The sequence below is a fragment of the Hordeum vulgare genome, chromosome 2H (genome assembly GCF_904849725.1).
Source record: "Hordeum vulgare subsp. vulgare chromosome 2H, MorexV3_pseudomolecules_assembly, whole genome shotgun sequence".
NCBI lineage: Eukaryota > Viridiplantae > Streptophyta > Magnoliopsida > Poales > Poaceae > Hordeum > Hordeum vulgare.
Window position 1 is genome coordinate 1802836 of NC_058519.1, and position 12293 is coordinate 1815128.

Consider the following 12293-nt stretch of genomic DNA (forward strand, 5'->3'; position numbering starts at 1 on the left):
TGACCTGAAACTTGAAGCTACTCCACACGCGTGGAAAGCTATGCCCTGAAACTTGAAGCTACCCCACACGCGTGGAAAGCTATGCGGTCCAAGTGATAGAGAAATCTCGCATGTTCATGTGGCAATGCAAGTTAACATATATACCTACACACTTTTCAGTACATGTCAATGATGTCAATATTGCACTGTATGGTTGTATCCTTATGCCATAGAATAAGAGAAGCTCACTGCAAACATCGTGTTCCTGCTTGTATCAACAATAAGAGAAGATCTTACGTTACACGACCATGTACAAGACATGACTTATGGACTTTCTGAACAATTAATTTACATTCCTGAAACATACCAGATTCTGTAGTCCAATACTAAAAAGTAATCTCAGACATCTGAGACTGAGAGGAGTGATGCTGAAAGTCTCCGAAGAAGATCATGTTTATCTACCTCTCAGTTCTATCGATGCAGTATGTTCCTGAGCAAGTGAATACATTTCCGGAACCCACCCGAGGTTCCTAGCAGGCTAGAGCAAACTCTTCGCTTCGCAAGTTCCTAATGAACGTCACGCCGAGAGCTGAGCTCCTGCATATTTTGAGTTTGCGGCTGCCAAAAGTGCCGCACCGATGCCCGAGCCGTCTTTGGTGTGCTCGACGACAATGTGCTCCATGTCCCGGGGACCGAGCAGCTCCGCCATAGCCTCAACCATGTACGATCTGTACTGAGGGTAATTCTCGTAAAGTCCGCCGTCCATCGCTACCACTGTTCTTCTCCCTAAGATCAGTCCCTTGGAATCATTCTCCATCTTCTGAAGAATGCCAGCAATGCCGGCACCAGCCAACCGCCCGCCTCTCTTGATGACACAATCAGAAACTTCTAAAATGAACCTCCGTGCCGCCAGAGAAGATTGGTTTACCTGCAACCATGTTTATGGGAGAAAACTGCTTTTTCAGGTACTGGTTAGCTGGCTAGATGCCCATGTACGCCTGAAACAAGTGTAGAATCTTACGCCGATGATGTCGCGCAAAATTGATTCAACTTCTCCAAGATGATCGGAGTTATCTTGTTGCATAGCGCACAAATGCGGAGTTCTGTAGTTATGATAGCGGTTCAGCTTAGACTGGCTAGACAATTTGAAAAGAAGAGGATAATTTGGATTCTGGGAGCTGGAACATGAAGGACTTGCCTTAGAACAAATGGCTCGGCTAGTTTATCAGAGAATGAGTGACCAAACAGATCAGACTCTTGAGCCATCTTGGCCAGCACCCTCCGAACAATTTCTCCAAGGTACATCCCGGAAATCGTCTTCTCGAATATCTGCAGGCATTGAAATGCCATCAAAATAAGCATATGAAGAGATAAGCGAGCAAAACATGCTTTACCTGTTCACCAGGATTTATGCTCTCGGCATCCATGTCCCTGTCAAATTCAGTTAGTGGAAGACCATCTGAAAAAGCTCCCCATTCAGTGTTGATAATCTGCATTTTATAAACTTTAACCAACTCAGTGTGCTGGCATATATTCTGTGCTGACACATTTTACTAAAAATTTATGGCTATGTGGATCGATTGCTGCCTCCTTTTCCAAAAAAAGATAGACTTCATTCTGCTCCACTGACCCTCCCATTTTTATTGGCAAAGCAACATTGGAATGTCATGCATCCAATTTCAGTTCAGAAAGAAGTAAATAAAATATGTGATCTTGTTGCAGCATACCGTGTTTCCTGTTCCAAGCCCGAGGTGTTGGAGCTTTGGGATAGACTCTGTTCGCTCAATGTAGCAAGCATTTGTGCCGGTGCCCAAAATCACCGCAACCATCACATCCTCGTCCCAATAGTGCGCTCCAGCTAAGGCTCCAACGGTATCATTTACCTGTTAAGTGTGATTCAATTAATTCAAACCATATCATATACCTTGGGATGTGAAATGATGTCATTTCAGACGCATTTCAGCCCGTAACAAAGCAGAGCAGAGGCAAAAAAACAGAGTTCAGTATCAACTGTGGGTAATTGGGTATCCCATTTGCTTTGCCAACCATGAAGTTTGTTGTGGCTATGTGCATTTTCCGATACAGAATCCGGAAGTCAATGAAGCTTTTTCCCCTTATCTAATAATAACAATACGAGTTTTGATGGTTGCTTACCAGAGCAGATACACTCATGTCAAGCCCCTGTCTCTCCATGGCGGCATTTAGACAGGCAACCACATCCTTCCCAGCCTGTGAAGACAAACACATTGCTTTATTGTTAGCATGAATTCAACTGACAAAACAAACTAACATGCTAATCCTGTAATCCATAACTAAGTATTATTGGTTCGAGCAGGGAATTTTTGGTCTTGAAAATCTTGGTATCAGAAAGAACTAAGTACAAGACACGAAAAATGAGAAAATTGTATCCAGTAAAAGAAAATCTTACAGTCCCAGATACAGAAAAACCCTTGGTCCACTTGATCAGAATGCCAGAATCAATAGAAGTTTGCTTCACCGGGAAGGAGAATGTAAAGCCTATCTCCCTTTTTCGGCCTTCCTGAAGATGAAAATTACCACCCTCCTTGGCTACAAAATTCGATAGGCGCGCCGCGATAAAATCAAACAGCTCCTGTTCAACCGCAACAATCGCAGCGTCAAATGTCAGACATGCTCTCCCCATATGCAACGAAGTACGTATATGCTAATCTTTTATCTAAAAACAGAGCCAGTTAGCTTATACTGCATATTATAAGAAAACAATTCGACGAACCGGCTACCTCGGTTGTACCATGCATGATTTCTTTTGGGATGGACACTTGCTCGGACTCGGTGTCGACGACGCGCCTATCTTTTCCACCCAGCTGCACCCTCAGCACTCTGAAGTTGGTACCTCCCAGATCCAGAGCATAGAACAGCCCTGTTTCACTCCTTCAGTACAACATTGAGGTTCCGAAATTAAATTATGGAGCGAACTGACATTCATAAGCAGATCAAATCTAGCTCACTGATCCAATCTACAGAAAATCAAGTGACGAACTGAATTGGCCGACGAGCTGGTCTATTTACCGTGTCAACCACGGTCACTGAATGTCTGAATCACTAGGGAGGAACTCAAATGAGGTGGTTGGTAGGTCAGTTACCCAGTGGGGAGCGAGTAGACGTAACTGGGGATCATCTTGAGCTCGCCGGCGCCGTCGGCGGCGAGTCCAACGCGCATGCCGGCGGCCATGGCGGCCGCCACGTGCCGCAGCAGGGGGAGCGGCGTCGCGCACTGCAGCCTCAGGTCGTCCAGGACGGGCGCGGCCAAGGCCGCGGCCACCTTGGAGCACCGGAGCGTGACGGCGCCGGCGCGCCCCGTCCGGCGGTGATGCGCGGCGGGGGCGGGCCGGAGCGGCGACCCGACGGCGGCGGACATGTCGAGGCTGGCGGGGGAATGCTGGGAGTGATCTATGCGGCGAATGATGGGATGGAATCGAGGAAGGTGGCAGGAAAAAAGCTCTCTTGTTCTTCTTCTTTTTTTAAGCAGAGATAAAAATTGCTTCTTTGCGCGCTCCGCTCCTATTTGTCATCGAACAAGTAAAATCATTTTTTATGGGCACGTCAGCTATTTTTACAGTTTTGCCGCGTCACCATATGGCAACTATTTTTTTTCTTGCGGGGGCACCATATGGCATCTTGCAGTTCATTCATACTACTTTCTCCATCCGAAATTAGTTGACGCTTAAACGAAGGTATCTAAACGAAGGAGTTTTATATAATTATAAGATGAAAGATAGATAAAACATATGATATTTTAGAAACATCGAGTATATATGGCGACATTTGTAAAAATGATAATTAACTTTTAGCTTCATATAGAAGATTGAGCTCTTCGTTGAATTTCTTAACATATTTTTTCCTAAATACATTTTCATGCTTTTCCTATTGTATATTTTATTCACATTTTAATTATTTTAGATTTTTGTGTGTTTACTGGTATGCCACATGTGTGAAACCACTTTCTGTGCGTAGGACATAGACCAAATATATACTGCTTGACAAGTCTAAAGTACTTAAATTTAAATATGTCTAATTGTGTTTGATGATGATGACGTTATTATTATTATTGATGATGATGATGTTCATGATCATGTTATTATTATTACTGTTGTTGTTATTATTATCATTATATAATATTTATTATTATTGTTATTACCATGAAAGCATTAATTAGTTGATATCCAAAGCGACCCGGATATCACGAAGAGCAATGCATTATGACCAAAAGTATTTTCTATTTTACTTTTTGATTGTCTCCGTTCTTCCTTTTTATTTCTAAATCATTGTGTTGACTAGTCGTCTGTGTAAGTACACCTGTGTTTGTCGAATTGTCAGACAGAAACCAAATTTCAACGTTAAAGTTAGTAGTGGTGGTGGTTAATGTTGATCTTAAAAAGATTCCCATTTTCTGAACATAGCAATTTACACGTTTGCTACTATTATGCCCTTTTATCATAATATATACTCCATTCGTTCCAAAATAACTGTCTCAACTTTATACACATATATTTTAAAACGGAGGGAGTAGTTTTTTAAGGGTTATCATAATATGTAGCCGAAAGGTCTAATTTGGTCTCATGGAAAGCATCGAGCAACTGTAAAAGGTGTGGACCTCATCCCATGTGGGCATGTGATTGTGCACGAGATGAACGACAACTTGGCCTTCCTGTTCTCTTTGCAACGACGTGTTCCCTGAGTTCGGTGTCAGTAGACAGGTTTTTCTTATTGTAAAAAATTATTCATTGTTGTTACTTTTTTAATTATACTAATAATACAAATTATTATTATGGCAGTAGCAGTATTTATTAAAATACATGTAACTTTATTCTTTTTTTTTGCGGGTAATAATCATAACTGTTACACTACACAGCTTTGGAACCATCCAAGAAAATACAAAGCAACTCATATAACCAAGAATTATAACGAAATCTCATCTTCTTCAAATTATCAATCTTTACAAGAATTTTTTTTTATCTCAAGGCTTTCGTAAAAATGCTGCAATTAGACCGAAGCAACGATATTGCCACTCTTTCACCTACACGAACTGGATAACCAATTAAGATTTTCTAAAAGCTCTTTAAGTCGTTCATTTGAAAAGAAGGAAATCCTTGAGTTATGAAAATACTTTGGCTGAGAACGGTCACCTAGAACGTAGGTCATCAAACTATAAGATCCTCATCATGGTGTCAGGGAAAGATTTAAACTCTACAATTAATAAAACCAACCGAAATAGTTCAACACAATAACAAAAACTCATCGGATCTGCAAATATACAAATCTCTCTAGTTCCATGGCGCATGAAAAAAAGACGAGAGTAACTTTATTCATATAAAAGTGTGTTTGTCACTAGGCGCTCACGAAGAACATATAATTTTTTTTAAAGATTTCATCCTGATCCATTGGGCCGGAGAGAAGCTTCTCTAGCGAGTGTATTGTTAACAACCCAGCCCAGGAGCAGATGGGCCCTAGCTAGTCTTCAGCCGGGTTGTGACCCACCTTCCTAAACAACAACAAAATACCAAAAATATGGGGACTAGTAATTGGGCTACAAAGAGGCTAATCTTGTTGCTTTGGAAGCAAGCATTGTCCGTCTAGACGACAATGATAGAAAATTCCAGTCCATACTAGTACTATAGTTCAGAAACTTTTCCCTTTTTCTTAAGAATCTTGCTTGCTTGGAAGCTGGTAAAGATCAAGACCGGACACAGTTTCATTCGCCATCGTGATAGGGACATGCATGAACATATATATATATATATACTACTTCCTTTATCTTAAAATAAATGTTTCAATTTTAATATAATCTTTTACCAATGTTAATATAAATTTGAGATACTTATTTTGAGACGTAGGAAGTATATTGTATTTGAGCAACTGTCAAGATGCATGCATGTTCCCAAATTTTCAAGTTAGTTGCGGTCGTAGTGGACCTTGTGAGCTACTCTACTCCATTCATGGAGTGTAATATATATCTGGAAGGTGCAGCTTGCAGGCACGTCGACCCCATGCACCTATGCGTGGCCACTTCGAACCTGATCTATCTACACGCCTAAGCTATATACAACGACCGACCAAGGGTCAAGTGGGGTGCGCCGTCATTGTCGCTCCCATTGTCACATCCAACATACGCCGTGTACATGTATATAACACACGCTTACACACACACAAAGACTAATTTAGAAGCCGTATAAATGCTTGGGTCACTGATACCGATAAATTCTCAGAAAAATAGTTTTTTGCGGGAAAATTGTCTGGTATTCCCTCCATTCACAAATAAGTGTGCTCTAACTTTTATCCTAAGTCAAAGTTTTAAAACTTTGACCAATTTTAAAGGGAAAATAGCATCATTTATGACACTAAATTAGTATCAATAGATCTGTTTTGAAATGCATTTCATAATATACCAATTTGATGTCATATATGTTACTGGATGTCCGATTAACCGAAACTTTCCAAAGTCTCGATCACTGCCCGAGCTTAGCCACAACATTTTCTTTATACAAACGTCCTCATACCCTTCATCTCTCTCGCGACAACAGGAAAACCATGTTCCACCGGCTTTTGGGGGATGGTCGTCTTGCCATAGTTCTTCTGGAGCGACGAAACTGGTTGTGTCCTTGTGTTTTGGGTAGGTCGTCTTTGAAGGCGTCGTTTGGTCGAGTCGACAACGACTCTTCCTGTATTGTCCCCTCGACTCCTTCTCTGACCAACAAAGTTTAGACAACTTCGGCTTTCTTGATGAGCTGGTCAGGTTAGCTCTTCTGATTATGTCTGGCGAGATTTGGGTGGTCATTCAGACCTCTCCGGCACCTTCCTTTACTGACAGTCATATGTTTCTTAGGCCATTGTAGGCAATGTCTTTTGGCCCCGATCAACGACTTCTTGACCCCTACATCAACAATGTTTCCCTGGCTCCAACGGAGATGCGGTGGTCCAAAGAGGACATCGAACTTCTCAATATACGCCATCGACGAGTACGGGAGGAAGATGACCTCTATTTTCCCCAAGGATATATGCATAATTTATAACAAAAATCAAGGATAGTCTTGTATGGCTGTATGGGTTGGTTGGCTCTAATACATGACATTTGGCCTTTTCACAAACAAAACAAAAACGTCCTCTTTAAAAATCATATACCTCGCAAGCAGTGGCGGAGTTTGATCCAAAATCATGGGGGGGGGCGGGGGGCAAACATAATTCCTTTTGGATGATTTATAGTGTATAAATAGACCTAATACTAAGGTATATACTAAAAATATATGAGCTAGGGGGGGGGGGCATGGCCCAGGTTGACCCCATGAAGCTCCACCACTGCTCACAAGATGGCATATGTAAGTTTCAAATAACCCGCTATAGATTTTCGAGAGCACTCCCGCTTAAACTATGCAATCTTAACGCTAAAAGCCCACTAATTCATGCTATAACGTTAAATTCAAAGCCATTTAGCACCCCCCTAAGGCATTATAGCAAGAGGCGTCGCGGCATCACCCTCTTGGCCATGTATTTAAGGGGCTTCCCCATCATATTGTATTGTTTGGCCGTGTATTCCATAATGGTATTGTTTTATATAGAAAGCGAGACGGAAGTCTGTTTTGAGAGATTGGAGGATATCCACCCTCCAAACACCCAAGCAGATCGATGCTGGTTCCCTTGTGAGATACTCCCTCCGTAAACTAATGTAAGACGTTTTAGATATTAGCTTATACTACCTATGTTCCTAAATGTAAGTTTCTCTAAAGACTCAACTAAATACTACGTACAAATATATATCGACATAATTTAAAGTGTAGGCTTATTGATTTTGTTATGTATGTAGTCCGTAATCGAATCTCTTAAAAGAGATATATTTAGGAAGAGAGGGAGTACTACATATTACTAATGTAGCATGCGTATATGCATGTCCCTTTCGGTTGCTGTTACTGTGGTGTAAGAACAATTATGCAGCCAGCTATAGACGCATGTCCATGTATTGCGGAGATGGGTGGGCGTGACTGATCAGGACCGTTCACCAAATTAAGCGCAACGATTAGGGAGGGATGGAGGACGTTGAAGAATATTACAGTGAAGTGGACGCGAAGCAACGAACCCACCTCCACTCCCCACTCCACTCCACCACCACATGCACGCAGCAGCATGCAAACCCTACATTACCATCTCCATCTCCATCGTATGGTACCCTACTGGCAAGCACAAGCACAAGCACAAGCTTTGCTAGCATACAACAACAACGTCGTAACCTCTTCCCTAGCTAGCGGAGCTGCTCTAACCACATCCCCACTCCCATCGACCGCGACACCCATATCCTTCCATCTTGCTGCCGTTTTGTCTCATCTTATTAAGTAGGATTAGTTGCAGTTGCAGCTTGCACCCACATCCAACAACTTACATATATTCTCTGGTGTGCATCCCTGAGCTGATCGATCGGCGTTTGCTCAGAGATATATAGATTGGTCGAGCAGAGGCAGTGATCGATCGTCGTCGATGGACCGCGGCGGCGGCGGAGTGGTGATGGTGGGGCGGGCGGAGATCGACACGAGGGCGCCGTTCAAGTCGGTGAAGGAGGCTGTCGCGCTCTTCGGCGAGAGGGTGCTCGCCGGGGAGCTCCTGTTTCACGCCCCCCGCGATGCCAACGCCGCCAATCAGCTGGTAGGTTACCTACGTACGTATGCCTACCTTGTTGATCATACATGCATGCAACCAATGAACCGTCTTAATACTTGGCTAGTGCTACTTAATTAGCCCATGTTGATTCATGTATCGTTCATTACTGACTTGCTTGAACAGTTTATCACGAAATAGGGTGTCCCACTTTATATTATAAAGCACCGACCATCGATCACATGGTAATTGTTGTGACGAACAGCACATCAAATCCAAATAAAAAAAGGAAAAAAAAAGAAAAATATAATTTTGCTTGAACGGTTTATGTGTTATTATTTTGCTTGATCGGTTTATGTGTTATTATTGGTTGCATCAGCCAGATTGAATCCAGCTTTGCTAGCAAGGAAGGAAAACTAGTGATCGGTAATATAACTTTGGGGGCAAGCTATTGGAGAGTGAAACGCAAAATTAGAAAAATGCTTTGTGGCACAAGCTACACATTTGTGTCACTTGTAGTTATATATTGAATAGATAGTGACTCTCCATTTGCTCACATTTCAAGAAAATAATCCACTCATCCAAAAGATACAAAAACCCTTTCATGTGCAAATGACCCAAGGTCTTTCCAGCTTTCAAGTTTCATGAAAATCATAATTCATCTGGGCGCAAAATAACAAACGACACATGCATTTCTTTTCCAAAACATGGAAATCCTGTTCTTCTAGCTCCTCATTTTGTTTCACGTAGAGGGTAAAATCGATGAATCTATTCCTCAAAAACTTGCTCACGCCTCGGCATGGCTCACTTTATTATCTACACGCCCGTCTCTTGATTTTTAAAAAATTGTAAACTCAGTTTTTGAATTTTATGAAATATCAGGAACTTGTGCTCCCCAGTCCCCAGGGCATAAAATCCGTTCTCCATATATGTTTGCCTTACTATCCCTCCCCCCCTCAATGTTTTGAGCCAGCCGGAAAATCAGTCAGTTAATATTACTGTAAGATAAAGTGTTGTAGCTAGCCAGGTATTCCTTTCTTCCAACCCACGAAAAATATGTGTCACAAAAGCAGCCTCTTCCTTTGCCAGCGATGTGCATGCATGTGTATGAAATGTTTCTTCTTGGAAACATGCATATGCATGCTGTCTCTCTCCTACCTACCTACTAACACAGACACTATAAAAGATTCTAGAACCCTGTACTTCCACAATATTTTCAGTCTCTTTTGATTACACTAGTAGTTAACTAAAGTAGGGTAAAGCTAGCTAGATTGATGGGATCAGATTGGAAAGTGTATGCGTCAAGACTTTAAGATATGTTCCTTCCACCTGAATTAAGGCAGCTACAAAAGGTGTACTCCGAACCTTCGTTTGATGATGGCGTTGATTGGTAATGTGATGATCAAGCTGACAGAGAAAGGAATGCAGATATTAACACTGTCCTACTTTTCAAAAAAAAAAAGATATTAACACTGTCCTATTAAACATATGTCCATATGTCGGATGATAAATGTCCCTTGTATGATTGTGAAACCAACAAGCCATTATATTCTCAAAGTCATACAACTGTTTACCTAAATAAAATGCTGACGTTTCAAACATGGATAGATGTAGACGTTTAGTCAACTACTCCTTCTCTTCCTAAAAATAAGTTTTTTTAAAGATTACACTACAGACAACATACGAATATACATAGACATATTTAAGATTGTAGATTCTTTCATTTGGCTCCCTATGTAGACCATCGTAAAATGTCTGAAAAGACTTATACATATTTAGGAACGGAGGGAGTACAATTGAAACTCTGACTACGGAGCAGAGCTGTGCCAGACTTGCAGCTATAGCTAGGCCCAGTTACTACATCCATGCCTTTTTTTTTTTGCAATTTTAAGTAAGAATTTCTAGGGGCTTTCGGCCAGAAATAACGCCAAAGTTATCCCATGCCTGTCTTCCCGCCTACTTTCTGCTTTGAAAATACATATCATGTAACGGCACAAATCTTTGTGACCATTTATATGTATGTGCATATTTGAAATAATTAGGTCTCATACTTGAAGATTATATTTGCATATTTAGTAATGATTTGTGAGCATGTACGTATATAGCTAGGTCGTGCTCTAGAAGCAGACACCATTGTTGTCATCCCAAATGCAGATGTCCGGAGAGTTGCTTCTTTTCTTCTTTTTTTGCGGAAACCGGAGAGTTGCTTCTAACTAGGGAAATAAGTTGTCCTGCCAAACAACTCCCACCAAAAGGAAAATTGACAATGTGTCAATTTGGTACTTTATATGAAATTATTTATTTAATGCCTAAAATTGAGAGGATATATATCGTGGCAATTATTCGGTTGCTTGATGATATGTAAAAGTACTTTAATCGGACATGTCCTTGTGGTTTAACACTTCTTCCACAAAACAGGTTTAACACATGATTTAAAAAGTTACTCCCTCGATAAAAAACATATAAAAGCATTTAGTAGGTCATTACTTTCGTGTTATAAATGCATTTATATTTCTTTATAGAGGGACTACGTAATTCAATTGTTCAATCATCAATATATCAGAAAATCAATTGTTTTAAAGTTTCTTTTAGCTTTAATATAATTTGTACTCTTTTTAGAATGCCTAGTAATACGCATGATGTTCACTATTTTACCACAAAACTGTGCAATTTATTTCTTATTTTCTGCCTTGCCTTGACTCTATCCGTGTTTGCCTCCCCCATCAATCACGCAGCTGCATGGAGTGACGGCAGCGCCAAGACCCGTTGTTCACCACCAAGCCGTCACCATTGCCCCCGCGGTCGCCATGGTGGCGCCGCCACCGCCGCCGCGTCACGTGGCTGCACCGGCGACGTGGGAGCTGGACGACGCAAAGCACGAGCTGCAGAAGGAGCGGGAGGAGAAGCACAGGATGGCGGGCTGCATCCAGTCGCTCCAGCAGGAGCTGAGCAGCGCCATGAGGGAGCTCCAGAAGCTCAAGGCGCGCGACGAGGACGCCCGCGCCAAGGTCATCGAGGTGGAGGACCTCAAGTTCATGGAGACCGACGAGCCGCAGCAGCAGCGCCACCACCAGAGCCCGGCGGCCAGCGGCCACGAAGCCATGGCAGCGAACCGGGCCGCGGCCGCCGCGGAGTTCCAGAAGAAGCGGTACGTCACCTTCGCCGACCCGCCGGCGGCCGCGTACGACCGCGCGCCCTCGCCGCCGCGGGACGTCGTGCTGGAGCTGCATCGCCATCATGAGCCGCATTACGTGCCGGCGGTTGGGCGGCCGCAGTACCGCGAGGCGCGGTTCCAGCGGCAGGTGTCGGCCGGGTACGGGCAGGAGGCGGTGAAGAAGGCGATGGCGGCCGCGGCGGAGGAGGAGGAGGGGAGGAAGAAGAAGAAGAAGCCGCTGATCCCGCTGGTGGGCGCGCTGTTCATGAGGAAGAAGAAGAGCTCCGCTGCGGCCGCCGCCGGCAGCCACCACGCCGTCGACGGCTCGTCGGCGGTCAAGCCTCGCCCGTCGTTCTGATCGATGCCGTCCGTTGAGAATGCGTCGTGAGTCGTGACACTAGACTATACGTGTACGAGTGATAGTGATGGATCAATAAACGTTTATATATATTTGCAACACATGTATATTTTTGTTCCTTGGTACAGGAAAAAAAGACAAGAATTTGCTGTGAGCAGTATGTATAAATTGCACTTCTTTTTA

At 42.8% G+C, this 12293-nt stretch overlaps 2 protein-coding genes across 2 annotated transcripts; one reads left to right on the top strand and one right to left on the bottom strand.

Moving 5' to 3' along the window:
* Nucleotides 1–214: 214 nt before the first annotated feature.
* Nucleotides 215–3406, bottom strand: LOC123431466 (hexokinase-4, chloroplastic). The gene is made up of 9 exons (XM_045115262.1): nucleotides 3102–3406; nucleotides 2739–2889; nucleotides 2408–2590; nucleotides 2134–2208; nucleotides 1707–1862; nucleotides 1374–1469; nucleotides 1178–1308; nucleotides 1001–1082; nucleotides 215–907 (listed from the first exon to the last, which is right to left on the bottom strand). Exons 1-9 carry the CDS (start codon nucleotides 3374–3376, stop codon nucleotides 557–559), a joined length of 1500 nt encoding a protein of 499 aa, XP_044971197.1. The 5' UTR covers nucleotides 3377–3406; the 3' UTR covers nucleotides 215–556.
* A 4701-nt stretch (nucleotides 3407–8107) lies between these two features.
* On the top strand, nucleotides 8108–12293 carry LOC123429011 (WEB family protein At1g75720-like). Its single transcript, XM_045113080.1, has 2 exons — nucleotides 8108–8646; nucleotides 11334–12293. The coding sequence occupies exons 1-2, from the start codon at nucleotides 8482–8484 to the stop codon at nucleotides 12108–12110; spliced, it is 942 nt and encodes a 313-aa protein (XP_044969015.1). The 5' UTR covers nucleotides 8108–8481; the 3' UTR covers nucleotides 12111–12293.